This window comes from Rhineura floridana, chromosome 15, assembly GCF_030035675.1.
Source record: "Rhineura floridana isolate rRhiFlo1 chromosome 15, rRhiFlo1.hap2, whole genome shotgun sequence".
NCBI classification, from domain to species: Eukaryota; Metazoa; Chordata; class Lepidosauria; order Squamata; family Rhineuridae; genus Rhineura; species Rhineura floridana.
The window spans coordinates 18,543,269-18,566,703 of NC_084494.1; the positions used below are offsets into that span (position 1 = coordinate 18,543,269).

At 43.4% G+C, this 23,435-nt stretch overlaps 1 protein-coding gene across 5 annotated transcripts in view; it reads right to left on the reverse strand.

Moving 5' to 3' along the window:
* Nucleotides 1-8,958: 8,958 nt before the first annotated feature.
* Nucleotides 8,959-23,435, reverse strand: part of OPRD1 (opioid receptor delta 1) — a 63,973-nt gene continuing 49,496 nt past the window's right edge. Inside the window, exons 1-4 of one of the 5 annotated variants that reach the window (XM_061596423.1) lie at nt 15,779-15,820; nt 15,601-15,638; nt 11,821-12,176; nt 8,959-9,491 (exon numbers count right to left, since the gene is read on the reverse strand). In XM_061596423.1, the coding sequence (XP_061452407.1) occupies nt 8,959-9,491; nt 11,821-12,176; nt 15,601-15,617 (906 nt within the window). In that variant the 5' untranslated portion in view covers nt 15,618-15,638; nt 15,779-15,820. Of the gene's footprint in view, nt 9,492-11,820; nt 12,177-14,688; nt 14,707-15,600; nt 15,639-15,778; nt 15,821-21,654; nt 21,674-23,435 lie in introns of those variants that run through there. The other 4 variants (XM_061596422.1, XM_061596425.1, XM_061596421.1 and 1 more) reach the window with 4 other exon arrangements.

Below are 23,435 nucleotides of genomic sequence, written 5' to 3' on the forward strand. Positions count from 1 at the left end.
AATAAAACTTCCTCACCTGTCGTTCTCAAAGTTTCATTTGTCAGTAATTAATCAGTCACCACTGTTCTGAGTAAACGCAACCCCCCCCATATAAGGTTGAGAGGACGTCTAAGATATCAGTGTTGTGTCAACTCCCAGCTCTTTCCTGTAAATAATGGAGCGGCAAGTAGTTCCTTGCAAAAATGCTTTTTTGTTCTGTTTTTCTGTTCCTGGCTTCTTTGGCAGTGTAGTTTAAACAAAACAAAACAAAAACCAGTGGGTAGACAGACAGAATGCTCAGAAATAGGAGACTCCCAGAGGCTCCTACTGATTTCCAAAAAACAGAATAAAAAGACTACAAACTAACAAGCTAAAAGGACTAAAAATGGAAGACTCCTAATAAAAATAGATGAAAGTAATTAAAGTAAGTGATAAATCAGGGACAAGCCACAGCTCTCAAACAAACACAGTTGCTCGCTGCGCCATCTTGTCCCTTCAACAGTTCTCCAGATTTTGTAATGCTGCTGTTTCCAACCAAAGAATGCACACAAAATACATATATTGGTGAAAAGTGCGTGCAAAAACGTGTATTCAATGATGATGATGATGATGATAAAAATAGCAAAAATAATGTACACATCTGTATTCAGTTAGGGAGAAATTGCTTGCAAAAATGCATAACTATGCACAATTAAACAAAAAAATGCATATCCCAGGTGAAATGACCACGAAAAAGCAAGGCATTTCATGTGAACTTTTTAAAACAAAAATTGCAAATGTATGTGCAAATAAAGCCAACTAAACTTAAGACCGAAAAAAAATAAAAATCTGAAAGATACCAAAAGTGACAGATTTGACTGTTGTTATTTCTGGCTCTGTTCCAGAGGTGGAAGTGGTGGCTGCCAGCTGCTGAAGCTCTTGAGGAGTGCTGTCATTGCTGACAGTAGATTTGCTGCCAGATTTCAACCCCCATCACTGAAATGTGAGCCCCACAATATCACTGCCTGCAAATGTGCGGGTGGGAGGGAAATTGGGAAGGAACCATTTTGGCTCAGCCTCCAGTAAGATGTCATTTTACTCAAGATCTGCTTAGGACACAATCTGGGCTGGGGAACCTTTGGCACTCCAAATTTGCTGGATTACAAGTCCCATCATCCCTAACAATTGGCCATGCTGATGAGGGCTGATGGGAGTTGTAGTCAAAGAATAGCTGGAGGGTCCAGCCGTGGATTAGAGCTACATTTGGAATGCCACACCTGGCCAACACATGAAGCAGACTGAGGTGATCAATGAATGTGTTGCATCCAAGTCTCCTAAAGAAGAATTCAGCCTCCTCAGGGATGAGGGTTCAGGGCTGCATCAAGGGCAGCAGACTTGTTCCATTTACCTCTTGATCTTCCAGTCATGCTCTGCTACATCATTAAAGTGCTCCATAATGAGGCAGCGAGGAAAGTGATGGAGAGCATGCGACACCTATTTGATCTATTTATACCCATTTTATAAGAACTGCACTAGATTCCAGCTTGTTTCTGGGTGTCAATTCAAAGTGCTGCTTATCACTGATAAAACCCACAGTTAGGCATGTTGCTGGACTCCAACTCCTATCAGCCCAAATCAACATGGCCAATGATCCGGGATGATAGGAGCAGGGGTGTGGTTGTCCCAGATCTTGGTGTGTGTGTGTCTTATATCCCTTACTTTTTTGAGAGCCAGGTCCCAGCAGGGTCCCTATGTCTCCAGCATCCTACAAGTCAATCAGCATGAAAGGCGAGTGTGTTTGCCACTGAGAAGAGTCTTCTAACATACTTCCTTGTCCTTTCCTGCTGATTGGAGCCAATCAGAATGAAAGGAGTTAAGTCAGCCACTGAAAAAATTCTTCTCAGTAGCTAACACACTCTCTTTTTGTGCTGATTAGTTCCTGATGTTGTGGGAGAAGGTATTAACAAGGACAGAGAAGCAGAAAGCATTATCCAAACCTGGCCAGATTATTCTATAATCTTAGAAGGTTGAATCTTCTTAGAAGGGGCAAGGCTGTGAGGGGGCGTGGTTGTGACTATCATGAAGGGACCCTGCCATTCTGAATTTGCCACTGCACTTTTGGATAGTTCAACATCATCTGGAGAGGCAAAGGTTCTTTCATCCCTGCCCTAAACAGCTTGGGGTCAGGATACCTAAAGGACTGTCTCCTCATCATGATGACATGCTCAGAGGCTCAGCAACACTTATTCTGCTACCAGTCCCTCCCTCTCCATTGTTCCTATTGGTCCATTCTCTGCCATACAGGGATGCCATTGGGCTGATTTGACTGCAACTCTGATGCCACTTGATATAGCAGCAAATTGTTTCTTGCTTAAGAAAGGAGAGGGAAGGATGAATCCCTCTGCCATCTCATGTAAATCAGGGGGGGAACCTTTTTCAACCTGAGAGCGACATTCCCTCCTGAGCAACCTCTTGGGGGCCAAATGCCACTGGTGAAATGTAGCCCATCATTATAATGTTAGCACAAGGACAGACAGGTAGTAGGTTTCTGAGAGGTGTAGGTCTTGTTCATGCATGCATGCAAATTATTTGTTTCCTCTCTACTTGATAGAGAGCTGGATGTGTGAACTGACTCCACTGGAGAAGCCCTGCATCTGATGTGCTAGGGCAGCTCCGTCTGTGATTAGATGTTCCTGTGATGTCTCATTTACTCTTGCAAATGATCTCTTGATGTAGCAGTTCTCCAGTCCTCATGAGGATGTATTTCTGAAATCAGCTGTTAGAACGCTGTGCTCAGAAAACGCCAACTTCTTTGATTGGACTGAATTGAACAGCTTTCCTTTTGATGTAACTGGTGTGCTTTTGCAGTCATGAGTTCCCTCTTGCCTCTCCATTGAAAATGTTCTGTAGAAGCAAGAGCGGATAATGGGGAGGTGCCATGGAGAGAATGGAGGAGACTCTGAGACTGGAGCAGAAGGGAAGTACAGAGAGACCATTGTGAAATGAATACCAGTTGCTGAGAATCACAAAGTGGGAAAAGTGCTGTTGCTAGGGATGGGGGAGAAATCCACAAAATCTGGATTCCAAAGCAAACTCACCTGATTAAATCTAGGCAGATCATCACCCAGGTTGGATCGTGAACCTGCAGATCCCTTTGCAAAGCATCTAAGAGTTACAGTGCCACCTCTGTGTAGTAAAAAATTTCTGGTCTTTTTAAAGGCTCTGAAACAGGTCAGTCAGCCACCCACAGCCCGGGGCAGCTAGCACACAGAGCCCCTTGCTCCCACACGCTTGGAATGCAATACAGCGAATTTCCGTGGTTCAACAGGACTTGACAATGTTCTGTTGCTCTCAGAAGGAATTGTACAGACAAAAAAACAAAACAAAAAATGCATGGCTGTTCCCAGTTTTTTTCTGTACAATTCCCTCTGTAAGCAATGGAATGTCATCAGTTCCTGTTGCTCCCAGGGGAGATTTGCTGTACTGTATTCAAAATGCAAGGATCCCTATATGCTAGCCATTTAAGGCTCTGGATGGTTAGATTACCCGGGACCCATTTGGTGTACAGTCTGACAGACATTGATAAGGGACTTGGAAAGGTTGGTTCATTCGGGCCCACTGGAATTCAACTATCTCAGTGCCAAACCCAGTGGATAAAATAGAGTGTATTGTATTCTATTGCTGTATTGTTAATATTGATGTATTGATTTTAAGTATTGTTTTATGTTGGTTTTATTTGTTCAGTCACTGATTGCTGGGTCCCTTTGAAGGAAGAGCATAGTATAAAAATGAATCATCATCATCATCTTTGAAAGATTTGGGAGCTTCAACAGGTTTAACGCTAAATCTGGATCCATTTCAATCGGGCTTCAGGCCTGGACATGGGACTGAAACAGCCCTGGTCGCCTTGGTAGATTATATGAGGAGAGCGTGGGATAGGGGCGAATGCACCTTCCTTGTCCTCCTGGATCTCTCAGCGGCTTTCGATACCGTTGACCACGTTATCCTCTTGGACCGCCTGGAGAGGTTAGGCATGGGGGGCACTGTATTGCAGTGGTTCCATTCCGTCCTCTCTGGTAGGTACCAAAGAGTGGCATTGGAGGATGAGGTTTCGGATCCTTGGCCTCTCACTTGTGGGGTGCCACAGGGTTCCATCCTCTCCCTGATGCTGTTTAACATCTATATAAAGCCGCTGGGGGCAATCATCAGGAGATTTCGGCTGCAATGTCATCAGTATGCGGATGACACGCAGCTCTATCTCTCATTTAAATCTGCACCGAGGTTGGCTGTAGAAACCCTGTCCAAGTGCCTGGAGTCGGTGAGTGGCTGGATGGGAAGGAATAAACTGAAGCTGAACCCTGACAAAACCGAGGTACTGTTTGTGGGAGACAAGGAAAGGCTGGGGGATGTGGACCTGGTGCTCAACAGGGTACGATTGCCCCTGAAAGACCAGGTCCGCAGCCTGGGGGTCATTCTTGACTCCCAGCTGACCATGGAAGCTCAAGTCTCGGCTGTGAGCCGGGCGGCGCTGTATCAACTCCATCTGTTACGGAGGCTGCGCCCCTACCTTCCCAACCATCTGCTCCCACCGGTAGTGCATGCCCTGGTCACCTCTCGCCTAGATTACTGTAATGCACTCTACGTGGGGTTACCCTTGAAAACGGTCCGGAAGCTGCAACTGGTACAGAATGCGGCGGCTCATCTGATTAAAGGCAGCCGCCGGCAAGATCACATCACTCCAGTGCTGAAGGAGTTGCACTGGTTACTGGTTGTTTACCGGGCCCAATTCAAGGTGTTGGTTTTGACCTTTAAAACCCTATACGGTTTTAGCCCTGTCTATCTGAAGGAGCGCCTCCAGCATCGTCAGGGATGCCGCTCAACAAGATCAGCCTCGGAAGACCTTCTCTCGATCCCACCGGTTAAAACAGCTAGACTGGTGAGGACTAGAGAGAGGGCTTTTTCAATAGTGGCCCCCACCCTGTGGAACTCTCTCCCAAATGATCTCCGCCATGCCCCTTCTATGATGAGCTTCCGCCGGGCCTTGAAGACCTGGCTCTTCAGGCAGGCTTTTGGGGTGGGTTAGGTTTTTATTGTTATGGTTTTAAATGTTAATGTTTTAATGTATTGTTTTTATCTTGTACGTCGCCCAGAGTGGCTGGACATCCAGCCAGATGGGCGACTAATAAATTTAATATTATTATTATTTTATTATTATTAAATCATGCCTAAGTCATGAGAGCTAGGAGCCTGCTCTTTTTAAAAAAATATAATCAGGTTGCTCGATGAAAAACTATCGCACTCTGCAGCAAAATTCTGCACATACATTTCCATCATTCTGTAGTTTTGGAATGTCCCTTATTTCTCCCAAGATAGAAAAATGCAAGCCTTTAAATGCTTATTTCATGACCTAGAGCTACACTAAATATTCTCCAGCTTTGATTTTCAGGAGAAGCTATTAATTTTTGTAGGGTTATACATTTTTTTCTGGAACCGTAAACACTTAGATTATTCACTTTCCCCCAATGCTATTCACTCACCCCACCCCCTGGTTGCTGTTTCATTACCATGCCAAGATTAGTCTGGAATCACTCTGTGAATAGGATGTAGTCACAATTCAATCAAATTTGACAACATAATGATATCACTGATGGCAACCAAGGGCAATTAATGAATAGTTTTTCAAGGGGTTCTGAACAACTGGGGAGGCATTTTTCTACACTGTCAAAAATGTTCCCACACCCTCTGTCAATAGTTTTGCCTCAGCTCTCTTCCCAGTCCCTGGGTATCATGACCCCTGACCCCTGTGGAGGAAGACTTGGACGACGATGAGAGTTGGATTGTCAGCCTCAAGGGAATCCATTGAGACCTCCTTTAGTGCCCTCTCATCTGGAAGATGTAGCCTTCCTCCCATCCTCAAACTTGGATGATGAATCTTGAGCCGTGCAGCCCTCTCAGCTTTGCAGAAGCGTATGCATGCAAAATCTATCACAAAAAAATCCAAGGAGGAGATGGTAGGCAAAACTTGAGTGGAATTATTAAAAACTAATATGTCCCTATTTCCATGGAAAATAACTGTGTGTCTGCATGAAGGTCTGACTTTGGGTTCAGACCTCTCCACTAATGGAGTGCACCTTCCAACAACTTTCTATCAGGATAATGTGGTCCTCATCTTGAAAAAAGGTTCACCACCCTGCTGTAACTGCTGTGACTGGGCCTCCTATGACTACCCCTAATGTGATGCAAAGTGATGAGCTTTACTTGAAGCCAAGTCCTGGACTTTTACAATCAAGACACTGGGATGGTACCCTGAGCCACTGCGATAAAAGCAGACTGAAAAATCAAAACAAACAAGTACTTTAAAGTTCATTGACCCTTTTTATTGAGCCATTTCTGTTCTTGAAATACAAATGTTCCTTGTCTAGATTTGTGTTTTGCCACCAGTCCCCATGTTCTAGACAATGTGCCCTAAATAGATCTGATATCACATGGGGGAAGCAGAGGGGCTATCTGACTCGCATGGGGTAAGGCAATAGTAGATAACAATGCAGAAAGCAGTTGAACACCAGACACACTAAAGTGACACACAGGCCTCAGTTGCAAATGTCCCAAGCTTGTTCACACAGGAACTGCCACCTGAGCAATACTGGACACTGCTTGGATGCTCATATGTACAATAAGGGGCAGTTCAATGGGCGCCTTTATTCTCTGTTGGAGTTCCTGAGCAGATGGACCAAGATTTTAGCTGGCTCCCTGGGGTTCCGATGTCAGAATAGCAAGGAAAATACAAAAGAAACGCGAGCCTTCTTGTTTCAAGGAAGGCGTTTGTGCTATCAGAGACTCCTGATTTGAACTTGCAGGCTTCATTGTAGTTACGTTGCTTTGGCACAGTGGAGCAGCGGAGATAAAGGATGACTCTCACCGCAGTGGTACCACTTGCTGTTGAGCATGGGAAAGATCAAAAGGTAACACATGCATGAGATGCCACCAACTTTCCATTTCTGTCTCTCTGTCCAGAGTTCATTGGGTGCATGGTCCTCTTCCCAGAGCTGGAAAGGCAACTTTTCTTACAGAAGCAGGTTACTTGGTTTACCTCTTTTTCTTACCATAGAAAGGTAAAACAGCAACAACACAGCTGAGAAATGCATGAAAAGCTGCAATATTCCAATCTTTGTTGCAGAATAGTACTGATTACTCTGTGAGCAAGCTGCTACTAGTAGAGATCTAGAGTCCTTTTCTAGTACTGTGGCATCCCCTCCCCACAAGAGCTGAAATAAGCTGAACATTTCAAAGCTGCATATTAAATTTTAATGTTTGTTCCTCTGAATGGATAACTGGATTTTAATATTGTAGCCGTTGGAAATTTCACTTAAAAAAATAAAAAACAAAACAATTTCATATTGGTTGGTAATGCAACATATGGTGCTTTATTCCTTCAGTACTTCCATTATCTGCTAGAGTCTGATATTAGCTCATCAAAATACTAGATTCAGTTTGTACTATAGCTTGGGGATGCAGCACCATTTATTTTAGAGCCACTCTGTGTCTTTCCAATTCATCTCATTATTCAAGGCTGAATTGTATCTGTTAAAAGCAAAGCTCCCCCACTCCAATTCACTATAATGAGGAATCTAAAAAACGAAGCTATAACATTTTTCCATGTTTCTGCAGGAGTGGATGAAATTTGCAGGCACAGGAGTCCCTCCAGAGTAGATTAAGCCTGCTAAAGTGTAGGAAATACATCCAGAGGTTTTTGTGCAGAGTACTTTTAAAGTTTGATTTAAGACAAGAAAAAATCTCTAATTTTCCTCCCGAATTTGATGCAATTTGCAGGCATGGTCACCACTTACGAAGGGATGAAGCCTGCCAAATTTCAGAATGATAGCTACAGTGATCCTTCTGCAAGGACAGACTGCTGTTTGGGGATGAAGACAGTAGGAATCATACAGGGTGGTGAGGGTGGAAAAAAGAGCATGAATCCTCAGAAAAGACTGGGGTGGAGGAACTTTCACCTTCTAGCAAGAACCTTTGCCCCCCCCCATAGAGTTTTGGGACATATCTCCTCCCTGGGAAACAGAGATCTCCATTGACATATATGGAAGGCATGATGGTGCAAAATATTTTTTTAAAAGCTTGATCCTTGTGAAAAATGAACTCTTATTATTATTTACTTCAACATCCCATCCCCAAATCACTGTGATCGGAGTGCCCTGGGAAAATAATTCACTGTGATTTAACATTACAGACCTGTCCATCAAAACAAAACTCTCTCCCCCTCACCTCTCAAGCTTTTCCCCACTTGAGATCAGGACATTTCCTCTCATCAGTTTGGTTTAGCTTTGTTTTTTTAAAAAATGTAGCAGTCCATTTTAATATGTAGCATTTGGGGGCATCCAATCCCACTGAGTGACTCAGGCATTTAGGAAGTCTGTAAACTGACTTGGGATGCTTTTTAAACAGTGCAATCTGACCCAGGGATGTCAAAACCTCACCTGAATTGCCCCTGTTCACCTTGTAATTGAGGAACTACACAGAGCTGATGCACATACCTACAAAATACCTAGCCAATATTGAATGAGAGAAGTAACAGAATGAATACTGATGTATTAAGCAATGGTCCAACCAATTTCATTATAAGAAAGATAAGTGCAGTGAACATTTCAAAATTATTTAAAGCCAACACTAGATGACTTTTAAAAAATCCTGTAAAAGACATTCAATCAATGCCAGTTTTAAGAATCCACTTAAAAAACAAATAGTTTGCAGCTGGTGCCTCTCTTGCATGCTATCTGTTTTTTTAATTATTCATGGGTTGTAGGGGGAAAAAAATAGCATTTGAAGTTACTCCAAAAAGTCCACAATGTTTGTGATCAGGCCTTTCTCCCACAGTGGTCACTTCTACGGTTTCAGCTAAAATTCTGTGATTGTGACTTGAGTCACTTCTGAATGCAGTTCATTTCCTCTGCGTCCCCTTGAGCCTCTCTTGTGGCTGTCCATGTCTAGTCATGCCGACTTATTGAGGACTTCAGAAGGAGTGCAGGTCGAGACACGCTCTCGCGTAGTGTTCCTGGCCCGGCTGAAGCTGCTCTGCTCCATCCGTGACTGAAAGGGGAGGCAGAACTCTCGGAAGCACCTCTTGAAGTTTTCATCCAAGAAAGCATAGAGGACAGGGTTGAGGCTGCTGTTGGTGTAACCCAAGGCAATACAGAAGTGAAGGCTGGCCATTACATAGGGGTTCTTCTTGTCAATGCCCACCAGGGTCCAAACAATGACAAAGATCTGGATAGGTGTCCAGCAGATGATGAAGGCAGCCACCACCACCAGCACCATGCGTGTGATACGGCGCAAGTTGCGGTCCTTCTCCTTGGATCCCGAGAGGAGGCGGACACTCTTCAGGCGGAGAATCATGAGCCCGTAGCAGATGGTGATGACCAAGATGGGAACCAAGAAGGCGAAGATGAAGACACAGATCTTAGTGACTGTGTCCCAGTAGAGATGAGGCTCGGGAAACTGGAGGACACATGCCACAATGCCACCTGCATGAGAAGGAGAGGAAGAGAGGGGGGAGACTTTTGATCACCAGATGGAGAGAAAGAGATGTCCAGTTTTGACATTCTTTCCCAAGGCTAAGCTAGCACAGATGCCAGTGCCATCTGTTCATTGAAGGAAATGTAGGAACATCAAGATTTGCTGATGTTGTATCTCCTTACTGCTGCCAGTACAATGGAATCCTCTTGGGAGAGTATTTTGTACATGACAAATCAAATAACTGGAACTCACCGATTGAATGAAGCAGATTTAATAATAATAATAATAATAATGATAATGATAATGATAATGATAATGATAATAATAGCCCTCCCTTTAAGCCTACAGGTGCTCTCCCTCACTACCAAAGCCTCCTTCCCTGCCATAATCTTCCAAAACACTTCCACCCTCCTTCCCTTCCCAAATAGCTGGCTGTGCCAAGGTGAAGGAAAGAAGGGGAAGATTGTTATTGCTATTGTTATTGTTATTAATTACATTTCTGTCCTGCACTTTCTTCCAGAAGGAGCTCATAGTGACAAACAAGGGAAAAAATACTAAAAACATCTTAAAAACAAGACATCTTAAAAACATCTTTAAATTTTTTAAACAAACATCTTAAAAAGCAATTCCAGCACAGACGCAGACTGGGATAAGGTCTCTACTTAAAAGGTTTGTTGAAAGAAGAAGGTATTCATCAGGCACCAAAAAGATAACAGAGGTGGCGCCTGTCTAATATTTAAGGGGAGGGAATTCCCCTTATAGTATTGGTGTCACAATGCTAAAGATCTCCTTGCTATGTTGTTAGGTTGTGAGATAAGATGGTATCTGCAGGAGGCCCTCACCTGCAGAATGCAGTGATTGACTGGGGATATAAGGGGTAAGACTCTCTGCTCCAGCACACACTGCAGCTCCTGAAACTACCACTTCCTCTCATCTACTTGACTGCTGACCTGGTTGTTTGCTTGCTGCTGACAAAGTGGCTTGAAAGGTTTAAGGTAAATTTTAAACAGTAATTTGCCACCATTGTGGCAAAGGGGGACAGGCACACTCCAGGCAACCTCACCCACAATGCCTCACTCTGAGGCAGGACACCTTCCTCAGAGTGAGGCACTGAGCACCTATGCCACTTTCTTGGCAGCTAGTATGCAGGCAGGAGAATGGAAAGGAGGAGCAGAAGGAAGGAGGGAGTAGAGGTGGTGGTGGCACTAAGCCAGCCAGTCAATTGGCCAGTTAATTGTTGCAAGCAGCTCTGTGGGTGGTAGTTGGGGCGGTGCACCATCTGCCACCCCTCCCCATCTGCTTCCTCAGCCATGTGACTCATGGTGTGGTTGGCCCCGCTGCCCGCATGAGAGGAATCTTTTTGAGCTCAGAATCAAAATCGGAGATGGAAAAGAAATTGGGAGTTTCAATGATTGCTTTGTATTTGAGGCTGAACATTATGAACCCAAGACTCATAGTTCCCACCCCAGAAATATGAGTCTTAGCAACTTCTTTTACATAGCTCCTCTTCATTTCAACGGAGCTTGGGCAAGGTGGTGGCGGCGGCAACCTAGTTTTAGTGCCCCATGGTCTAGATCAGAGTGTGGAAAAGTTACTTTTTTTGAACTACAACTCCCATCAGCCCAATCCAGTGGCCATGCTGGCTGGGGCTGATAGAAGTTGTAGTTCAAAACAGTAGCTTTTCCAAGCTCTGATCTAGATCTACTTACTTTCTTACTTTGTTTCTCTTAATGGCACTTCAAATCCACTTTCTGATGTCCAAGTAGTTACCCTTACATTAAATATGTGATAGCATTTCATGCATGTATGACTTTGAGGGAGGCAATCAGGGTTGGGTTATGGTGTGCAGGGAGGGTTTTTTGTTTGTTTTTTTAAAGCGAACAACAGCAACACTATTTCTTCCTGTGCCAAGGTCTCACTGAAAATACCCCCCCCCCAGTTCTTGTTTATTGGAGGGAGGAAGCTGCTATTTATGACGAAATATTTTAAAAACAGCTCCAAGAAGGTTGCTGATTTAGCTTCATGACTGACACAAGGGCTAACCAATTAGTGTTGTGAGGCAGGGAGGTGACTGTACTTGAAACAAGGGTTTCTGATGAAAACCAAAAGAACCAGTTTCCCTTAAGCTCAATCCAAGTCAGAAGGTTCTACCTGTGTCCAAAATGCGGCAAGTGCATTTTCCCAGCAGGCTCATTACTAAAATTATACATGTCTCTATGCCTACTAAGGTGCACAGCCTTAAGATCATCTCTGGCTATGGTTTATAGAGCAGAAAGTGGTGCCTCTTTATCCCCAAGCCTCCATAAAAAAGGATAGGATGGAATATGGCAACAAGACACTTGCCTTGAGATTTAGTGACAGCCATGATCATGATGGGCACCCCAATAACAGATGAGAGAACCCAGATGCAAACATTGATTAGCTTGGCTTTTGCTGGGGTCCGGAAATCCAGAGCCTTCACTGGATGGCAGACGGCTATATACCGGTCCACACTCATCATAGTGAGGGTGAAGATGCTTGTGAACATGTTGTAGTAGTCAATGGAGAGGACAACCTTGCAGAGCAGTTCCCCAAAAGGCCAGGTCTCCATCAGATACTTAGCACTCTGGAAGGGCAGGGTGCTAGTGGCCAAGGCATCAGCTAAGGCCAAGTTGAAGATGTAGATATTGGTGGCTGTTTTCATCTTGGTGTATCTGGAGGAAGGAGATAAGGGGAAAAGCATGTGAATTGAAATTTATGCTTCATCACTGCCCAGGAAGTATGGATGATTTCTTGACTGACTGAACAAAAGCCCCAAAGCTGTCAAATTTCTCAGTTTTTTCATGGTAGCCTTGTTTTGCTGCTGTGCTAAAATAGACCTGCAATAAAAGATATAGTTAGGTTAAATTAGTATGTGAAATTCAGGTCCCCTATTCTAGGGGTGGATTGATGTATTTGTGATCCCTATCAGTTTCAAACATGTTCACTGATTAGTCTACTTGGTCCTAACAGCATTAATCTGCTTTAAAAAAAAAATCTGCATGAAAATTCCTGTTTAAATTTGGTTTCAGCCATATTTTCTGACAAAATATGTATTTCTAAACTATTTTATCCTAAAATACATATTTTGATGTGCATGTTGATATCTTTTTAAAACACAGAATTGCATCCCCCCAAAAAGAGAAGTGCAAAATCTGAACAATAATTGTTTTGTTTTAAAAATGTTTTAAAAATGATTTAATTACTTGTTTTTAACTATTTTATTGATAATTTTAGTGTTTTTGTCAACCTCTTAAATTTTGTTAAATAAGTAAATAAATAAATAAATAAATAAATATGTTTAAGTCTAGGATCCTCTAGAATGCACACCTTAATGGTAAGGAGGTTTGAGAGTGTCAAACAAGCTGACAGCAATGCCATCAGGAGTCTAGAACTAGAGGCTAGACTCCTAGCAGGGGCACCCATGGTGGAATGGTCAAAGCTGAGACACCAGATTAAGATGCATCCAAACTCAGAGGAAGGCATTGGTAAACCACCTCTGAATACCTCTTACCACAAAAACTCTATGAAGAGAGTATCCAAAATGCAACACGAGATAGTGCTGAAAGATGAGACCCCCAGGTCAGATGGCACTCATTGAGCTTCTGGGGAAGAACAATGGACAAGCACAAGTTAGTAGTGCTCTGACTAATGACGCAACCGGGTCAAAGCCGAAAGGAAGCCTGGAGGCTGATGTGCACAGATGCAAAAAGAGAGTCCGGAGTTGTGCAATGTACACAATAGGAACATGGAATGTGAGAAGCATGAACCAGGGAAAGTTAGAAATTGTCAAGCAAGAAATGGAATGCAGAAACTTTATAATACTTGGCATGAGTGAAAGAAAATGTACAGGAATGGGACATTTTCAATCAGGCAACTACAAAATATTTTATGCAGGAAATGAGAAATTAAGAAGAAATGGAGTTGCTTTAATAGTGAGAACTGATGTAGCAAAAGCAATCAGGAGCTATAACGTAAGGTCTGAGCGAGTGATATCAATGAGATTAAATGGGAAACCTATTAATATAACCATCATCCAAGTCTATGCTCCAATGGCAAACACAGAAGCGGAATTGGAGAGATTTTACACAGAAGTACAAGAAGAAATTGATCACACACCCAAACAAGATGTTCTGCTAATCATGAGGGACTGGAATGCAAAAGTAGGGAACAGAGAAGAACAAGGAATAATGGGGAAATGGGTTTTAGGAGACAGAAATGAAGCAGAAGAGAGACTTATTGAATCCTGTGAAGCCAACAATTTGTTTCTTGCAAACACATTTTTTGAGCAACTGAAAAGACGACTGTACATGTGGACATCACCAAATGGTCAATATAGGAATAAAATTGATTATACAATTGGTAGCAGAAGATGGAGAAGTTCCATACTATCTTTGAAAACAAGTCCAGGAGCAGACTGCAGTACAGATCATGAACTGGTCATATCGAAAATCAGAGTAAAGCTAAAGAACAACAACAAAGCAATCATAATGCCAAAATACAATTTAAATAACATCCCAGAAGAATATAAAGATCAAATAAGGTACAGATTTGAGGCTTTAAGCTTAGTTGCTAGAGAACCAGAAAAACTATGGATTGAAGTCAGAGACATTATCAGGGCTGAATACAAAAAGACAATACCTCTAGTTAAAAAGAGAGAAAGAACTCAATAGATGACTGACAAAACTCTTAAAATGGTTAAAGGGAGAAGGAAAGCAAAAGCAAAAGGAGGCAGAAACACGGTCGGAACCCTAAATGCTGCAATACAGCGACTAGTATGTAGGGACAAGGAGAACTATTACAATAGTTATTGTATAAAAACAGAAGAGGACAAAAAAAAAGGAAGAACAAGAGCCCTATTCCAAAAGATTAGAGAAATGAAAGGGAAATTTAAACCAAGAGTAGGTATGTTGAATAATCAATAGGGGAACACACTGACAGAGATAAAATAAAAGGAAGATGGAAGCAATACACTGAAGAGCTCTATGAAAGAGATGCACGGATGACATATTCATTCATGGAGGAACCGTATAATGAAGAACCAGAAATTTTAGAATGTGATGTGAAAGCTGCTCTAAAAATACTTGGAAGAAACAAATCACCAGGAACAGATGGCATACCAATAGAGTTACTACAAGTTACTGAGACTAAATCTGTCCAAATTTTGACAAAAATATGTCAACAAATATGGAAAACTAAACAATGGCCCACAGACTGGAAGCGTTCGATATATACAGTACCCCAATGCCAAAGAAAGGGGATCCCAGAGAATGCAGTAATTATCAAACTATTGCCTTAATATCCCATGCAAGTAAAGTAATGCTCAAGATTCTACAACAAAGGCTCTTACCATATACGGAGTGGGAAATGCCCAATGTCCAGGCTGGATTTAGTAAAGGAAGAGGTACCAGAGATCATATTGCAAACATACGTTGGATAATGAAATGGACCAAGGAATTTCAGGAGAAAATCATCCTGTGCTTTATAGATTATAGCAAAGCCTTTGATTGTGTAGATCATGAAAAACTATGGAATGCTTGAAAAGAAATTGGGGTGCCACAGCATCTGATTGTCCTGATGTGCAACCTATACTCTGGGCAAGAGGCTACTGTAAGGACAGAATATGGAGAAACCGATTTGTTTCCAATCGGAAAGGGTGTGAGACAGGAGTGTATTTTATCACTTTATTTGTTTAATCTATATGTAGGACATATCATACAAAAAGTGGGATTGGACCAAGATGAAGGAGGTATGAAAACTGGAGGGAGAAATATCAATAATTTAAGATATGCAGACAATACCATACCACTCACAGAAACCAGTAATGATTTGAAATGAATGCTGTTGAAAGTTAAAGTGGAAAGCTCAAAAGCAGGACTACAGTGGAACGTCAAGAAGATTAACGTAATGACAACGGATTTATGTAACTTTAAAGTTGACAATGAGGACATTGAGCTTGTCAAGGATTATCAATATCTTGGCACAGTCATTAACCAAAATGGAGACAATAGTCAAGAAATCAGAAGAAGGCTAGGACTGGGGAGGGCAGCTATGAGAGAATTAGAAAAGATCCTCAAATGCAAAGATGTATCACTGAACACTAAAGTCAGGAACATTCAGACTATGGTATTTCCGATCTCTATGTATGGATGTGAAAGTTGGACAGTGAAAAAAGCTGATAAAATCAACTCGTTTGAAATGCAGTATTGGAGGAGAGCTTTGCAGATACCATGGACCATGAAAAAGAGAAATAATTGGGTGTTAGAACAAATTAAACCAGAACTATCATTAGAACCTAAGGTGATGAAACTGAGGTTATCATAATTTGGACACATAATGAGCAGACATGATTCATTAGAAAAGACAATAATGCTGGGGAAAAACAGAAGGAAGTAGAAAAAGAGGAAGGCCAAACAAGAGATGGATTGATTCCATAAAGGGAGCCACAGACCTGAACGTACAAGATCTGAACAGGGGGGTTTATAACACATGCTACTGTAGGTTGTTGATTCATAGGGTCGCTATAAATCATAATTGACTTGAAGGCACATAACAACAACAAATGTTCAAGTCTGCACATTAGTGCTGGAGGTGCAGACCAGGTCAGTTCATATAAGAATGAATTCCACAGGCATCTCTGCCTCCCCAGATTAATTTTGGGGCTTTGTTCCCTGGACTGCTTATCCCCAACTTTCAAAGTGCCCATTCACATCACACAGCCCCTTCTGTGTTGGGAGAGTGCTCTTGTGCTTGGGTCCAGCTTGTGGGCTTCATGTAGGCATCTGGTTAGCCTCTGTGAGAACAGGATGGTGGACTAGATGGGCCCACTGGCCTGATCCAGCAGGCTCTTCTTATGTTCTGCCCCAAGCCTTATATAAGGCTTTCCATTTTTTTGGCCCTCTTTCCCTTAGGTCTACCTAACTCCCAGTTTCATTGGTTTTCTTGCATACCAGCTGTGACTGCACTGTTTGTGGATTGCACCAGACAGTTCTTCCTTTGGCCAACCAAGCCAGCCTCCCAGGGCCCAGATTGCACTCTATATCATGATTCTGCTGCCAACAGTTGCCCCCTGAGCAGATATTAACAATTCATGACACCCCAGCAGCTCTGCTAATGGGCTCAATATTAGGAATGACATCACATTTAGAAAAGAAACAAATTTGGACAATTGATATGTGAGGTTTGGCTTGGGAGGACCAATTGCAGAACTGATGAAGGGACTCACTGAATTTGAGTGTCTGACTGCACCAGAGCATGTTAGGCCTGGCTGAAAGCATTGGACAATGACATAGACAAACAGCCTGAATCAGGCTATCAACCAGCCATTCCCACAAAGCCACTCGGGAAGAGCCACACCTTCACCTTGCAGGCTGCAATAGGCTTCTATTTCCTGGATGTCCCTCCATAGCTCCAGAGCCAGCTCCAGGTTTGAAGGAGGGCCCATAGCAAAATATCCCCTGGTGGGTTGCATCCTATGTCAGAGGTCCCATGGCTGCTTCCGTACCTGGTAATTGCCACTTAAATCTCCTGCAACACCCCAGAGTGATGCTACCATTGAGGCATTTTGGGAAATTAAGATGGCTGCTGATGCCACTAGAAAAACCACACCTGGGCCCCCAGGATATTCATCAGTGCCAATGGGCCCTGACAAATTGTTGAGGCTCCAGCAACTGCCCACAGGTGCTGGGTGCTGACACCAGGCCTGCAGGTCTTGCAGCATCATGGGGAGTGTAGTTGCAGGGGAACTGACACAGCCTAGTGTGATGGGTAGGTACTCTCTCAGCAAGAGAGTTGCTTCACCAAATTAAGGTATCTTGCCTTGCTCCTGCACCTTCTGACTTCTCTCTCCTCTTTCAATTCTGTCTTGGGATTATGTCTCCAGCACTTCATCTGGCCCCTTCTGGCCTTCCTCTGTGTCTTAACCGAGAACTGTTGCCCTCACTCCCAACCAGTAGAGACTGGTGGCTCCATGTCAGTGGGGCAGTGGAATCTGCACTGGGTTTTAGTTCAAACTTTCAATGAGCTGTCCAAAGTGCTGAAATCTAATTCCCCCCCCCCTCAGGACTGAAACCCAGAGTGGATTCCATTACCTCACTGACATGGAGTTACCAGCCACCACTGAGACAATTGGTCTATCTAATTTAGTATTGTTTTCACTGTCTGGCAGCAACTCTCCAGGATTTCAGACAGGGAGTCATTCCCAGCCCTTCCAAGATTTTAGACAGGGAGTCATTCCCAGCCCTACCTGGAGATGCCAGGAATTGAACCTGGGATCTTGTGCAGGCAAAGGAGATGCTCTGTCACTGAGCTGTGGCCCTTCCCCAATACCTCTTGATTGTCTGGATCAAGGATGGGGACCTGTGTGTGTGTGTGTGTGTGTGTGTGTGTATGTCTGGCTTTTCTGCAACTGGAATGTAGTATGCTGTACAAAGGTAACAGTCTCATCCATCACTCCACCCACTTTTTGCCTCTGGCCCAACCCATCACTGACATGCAACCCGCAAAAGGTTGCCCATGAGGGAACACATCCCTCTGGTTGAAAAAGGGTCCCTACTTCAGCATTGTGGCCTAGCCTTTAGAATGCTGGAGATAGACTGGGGAAGCCTTGGTCCAGGGGCTATCTCTTAACCCAACTTTCCTTGCAGGGCTGTTGGGAAGTTCAGATAGGAGAGAGGTGGCCTTTGAGCTCTTTGGAGGAAGAGTGGAATGAAAAGGTAATGAGTTGCATCCAATGCTAGTCCCTGCTTAGAGTTGACCCATTAAAATTAATGAGCATGACTCACTTAGGTGTATTAATATCAATGGGTCTTCTCTGAGAAGACCTTAGTGGGATGCAGCCCAATATATTTTTATTGAAACATGGGGATGGAGGGTGAGGAAATTACTGCAACAACTACTCCCTCTTGGACTCTTTACTGCTTTGCATGCCCTCCCTTGCTCTTCCCCTCCTTCTTCCTTTCATATATTTCCCTTCCATGTTAATCTCTCCTGGAGGGGAGATATCTGACCAGAAGTTTATAATTTGATTTTTACCACCAGGCTCCATTTTCTTCATTTTTACTATCTTAGTGAACAAGAAATGGTCCATTAAATATGGATTTGAATGTTTTAATTATTCAAAGCAGCAAAGGACTCAAAGGAATGCCTAGCTCTTCCTCTTGTCATTGCAGGGAAATGTTTAACATCTCCAGAATGCCTCTGACTCACTCCCTCAGTAATTTGTGGTATCACCTGAAATCAGGAGTTTCTTTGACCTTGGGCCATGATGCACACTTGAGAGCCATTTGAAGCAATAAGATTTAAATGCCAATATGTGTGTGCAGAAATAAAGCTGGCATTGTGGGAAGGTTAAAAGGGACATTTCTGCATTTTCCGGGACATTTCTGCATTTTCCAGTAAATCGAATGGACTGCTCAAAAGTAGTACATACAATTGCAAGGGAAGTCAGAGGTCATCTAGTCTAACCCCCTGACAATTTTAGGAAGTCCACTGTCAGCCGCTGTTTAAAAACATCCAGTGAAGGAGAGTTCTTTGCCTTCCGAGGCAGTCATGTTTGGCAGTGGAACAGGAATCATCAGGAAGTTCTTTGAACCTGCTGGTTTGGGTCCTACCCTGTAGAGCAGGAGAGAACAAATGTACTCCCTCATCTAGATGACAACTGTTCAAATATTTGATGACAGCTGTCATATCACCTCTTAATAATCTCTTCTCCAGGGTGAAGATGCACAGCTTTTTCAGCTTCTAAGAAAGAGGCTTGAGGATTATTAAATTCGAAGCCCTGGTCTAAAAGTTTAATGGGAAAATATCACAAGAAGCTGATAAACACAGGGACTGGGGGTGGGGGTGGGAATTTGTTCATTTCACGTTTCACATATGAACCTGCCAGTTCATAGTTCCTGAAACAATATGTGAATCAAACACAGCTATCCATTGAAATTTGCACTTCTCTGAGTTTTGCAATGCAATTTTCCAACCAAAACAAACATGCAAAGCAGTGTATGCTAGAGGAAAGTATTCACCAAAAGGTTTCTATTTTAGTGAATATAACATACAAAATATATTACATTATGAGGAACTGCTCACATAAATGTGTATATCAGGCAAAAATTTGTACACAAATATGTTAAGGAGAAGCATTCATCCAGAGTTCACAACCTGATGTGGAAAAGGTTTGAACTGAATTGAAAATAAGAAAACTGAGAGAAACTACAATTAACAGATTCGTCCGTTCATCACTCTTCTTTTCTCTAGAGATAAATCTGTTAATTCTGAAATCAAGCACAATGGGGAAAGGCTGATGGAACTGGGTGCATTTAGCTTAGTTTCATCATTTGGCTTGGTTTCTGTACTCCTGATGATCTTTGTTGCCCTCCTCTGAACCCACCCCCAGACAGCATAGCCAATGGCCACGTATGATGGGAGTCATAGCCCAGCAACATCTGGAAGGCCACAGGTCCCCCCTACAAATCTGTTAACACCAGCAACTTAAGCCAGCCAAGACTTCAGCCACATATAGATTAAGATCTGTGTGGGAATACAACAAAACAAAACATGATCTATAGATCTGCATGTAAGAATCAGACTGATTGGGGTAGGAAACCTTATGCTGGGGGAGGGGGAATGGGGCCACCAAACTCCTCTATCTGGTCCTCGAGACTCTCCTTGGGCTATACTCTCATCCCCACCATGCACTTCACTGGCTCTCTTCCACACCCTCCTTGAGTGTTTTTGCCTGGCTAGAGTGTGTCTTTGAACTCTGATAATGTCTTTTGCTTGCCTGGATGGAGGACAGGGGTGCCTATCTACAAACTAGCCTAGTAGTCAATATTCACATTTAGATAATATTCACATTTGTTGCTTTGCTCACTTTTGCCTCTGGCTCTGCCCACCATTGGCATGTGGCCCCCAGAAGGTTGCCCAGAAGGGAACGTGACTCTTGGACTATCAAATGGTTCCCCACCCCTGAGTTATGTGCTAGTAAAAGCGATGGGGTTGGGTATGAAGCTGCTGGCTCCAGAGCCTATAATAACTACCTTTTGCAGAGTCACATGGAGAGCTCTGGATTACAAAGCTGCCTTATGCCAAGTTAGACCATTGCCTGTCTAGGACATTGTTGTCCACACTGTTTGTCAGCAACTCTCCTGAGGTTCAAATAGGAGTCTTTCCCAGTTCTCCGTGGAGTTGACAGGGGCTGAAGCAAATTCTTTGCAAAATAATTCATGAACTGCTGGTGCCCTAGAATTTCATTGTGAAAACTGCTGTAATCATTAAACCTTGGAGGATTTTTAGATTTATATCCTGCATCAATTATTCTTTTTCTTTCATTTGCCTCATTTTTGACCCTGCTCCTTCTTCCCATGACTAATTCTCAGAGCCCATTAAATCCTGGATATGTTTTCAAAAGCATCAGTCACCAAAGCAAAGCGGAAAACCTGGGGTTCGGTCGCTTTCAACAAGGCTGCACATCTTCCTTCCCAATATTCATACGAGGACATTCCAGAGTGTATCTTGCTAATATGCAAAGACTGCATGCAAAGAGGGGAGTGATAAAAATATTTATGTCTCAGTACATTGTGATAAAACGATCAGGCTATCTTAAAATACATACACACACAGCCCAACAACAACAACCAGGAATATGCTTTAAATGGTGGGGGCCCTTGTGCAGTCATCAGCGGGCTCTGCTACATTTTGCCAAAGCATTCATCTTAAAGGCTTCACAGCATTTGCTCCCAGGACAGACAAAAGGAAGTACTTCTTTACTCAGCGCATAGTTAAACGATGGAATTTGCTCCCACAAGATGCAGTAATGGCCACCAGCTTGGATGGCTTTAAAAGAAGATTAGACAAATTCATGGAGGACAGGGCTATCAATGGCTACTAGCCATGATGGCTGTGCTCTGCCACTCTAGTCAGAGGCAGCATGCTTCTGAAAACCAGTTGCTGGAAGCCTCAGGAGGGGAGAGTGTTCTTGCACAGGGGTCCTGCTTGCGGGCTTCCCCCAGGCACGTGGTTGGCCACTGTGAGAACAGGATGCTGGACTAGATGGGCCACTGGCCTGATCCAGCAGGCTCTTCTTATGTTAACTGGTAAATCAGCCTCAGCTGAGTATAAACATTCCTAGCCACAGAAGCCACTTAGGACTTTAGTGACAAATTGGAATCCAGGAGTGCTCCCAGACGACAAACTTATTCCTTCAGGGGGAGTACAACCCCTCCCAGAATAGGCAGTGCATTTAATTCCTGGACACGGGAACCACCTGCCCACAGCACTTCTGTCTTATCAGGATTCAGTTTCTTGGCCTCCATCCAGCCCATCATTGCCTCCGGTCACCTGTCCAACTACCTCTCCTGATTCAGATGGAATGGAGAAATAGACCTGCATGTTATCACCATACTGCTGGAATGGAGAGACAGAGCTGCTTGTCATCAGCAGACTGATGCAATGGTGAGATAGAGTTGCATGTCATCAGCATAACAGACACATCCTTGCACATGTCGGCTAGGAGAGCTAGGAGAACTTTTGCAAAATTTGGAGGGATAGCAGCATTTCAGTTCCCATACTGTTTTGGCAAGTGTGAATCAGGTAGGTTTGCATTAAAATGTGAACGGGACCAAATCCGTTTATCTGTACAAGTGAACACCTGTTGGGGAGGGGGAATCACTTCTGTCCATCCCTACAATGCCCCCTAATGACAAGCACCTATTCTCTTGGATGAGAGCCCCAGCCCTCAGATCTTAGCACGGTGCATGCAAGGATCTCTGCACTGCTGTGGAGCCAATGCTTTGTGCTGGGCTGTGGGGTAGGGAGATGAAGTATATGGGGGGAAGTTTAGAAAGGGTAGGTTAAAGCACAAAACCTTGAGGAAGGCTGGACTAAGAGAAGTTAAGCTAAAAATGTGACAAAATAGGTTGGGCTAGAGCAGGAGTGGGGAATATATTTCCAGCCTGAGGGCCACATTCCCTTCTAGGCAACCTTCTGGGGGCCACATGCCAGTAGTGGGTGGGGCAAGACGAAAAAGTGGGCTGAGCAATGAATTCAAATTTTACCTTTGTACGGTAAGCTAGATTCTGCGCTCACTCACACACCTCTCTTTATCCTCCATCCAGGCGAGTAAGAGGCATTATGAAAGTTCAAGGACACATTCTAGACAGGTAAAAATATTCTGGGTGCAAAGTACGGCTAGCAAGGAGTGTGGCCTGAGGAGAGGGAATGTGGCTGGGGAAAGGGAGAGTCCCGAGGGAGAGATGGAGAGGCTTGCTGGACCCCTTCTGGCCTCCGGGCCTGAGGTATGCACTCCTGCCCTACCAAAAAGCTACTTAAGCTCCAGTTGTACTACCTGTGCAAGAAAATCATTAAAAGAGAGAGCGAGAGAGAGAGCAATTGTTTGAGAATTCACACAGAAGAGGCAGCAAAATTGCTTCAAAAATTATCCTCCCCTTCTCCCCCCCTTTTTGGGGAAAGATTCCACTGTAAAAGAAATCAATTTCCCTCTGTCTTTGCAGCTACAGGATGAGCCACACAACCCTACTTTATATGGGTCCCTGCTCTCTTTTGTCTCCTCTTTCTAATCTAATTCCCCATGACTAAATAATTATGATCAATTGTTTTATTTTCTTCCAGGTTTGCTTTGAGAAATCTCTTTGGTAACCATGGGGAACCAATCATCTGGAAATTTCCTGATTAACAATAATCGCTTGAAGTTTTACAGTTGTCTCCAATGATGTTGCAAGCGTTGCATAACAAAGCCCACATTATCCTGATTGTTTTGCCTGTGCAAAAGAGGGGGGGGGGAATTATTGCAGAATCAAGGACCAAAGCACGTTTTTCCTTTCCAGTGCTCTGCTTCTGATCTTTCTGAGTTAACTTTATAATCAAAACATTTCTGTGCCCACCCTCATTAGACCTTTTGTCAGGGCGGCTTACACAACGAA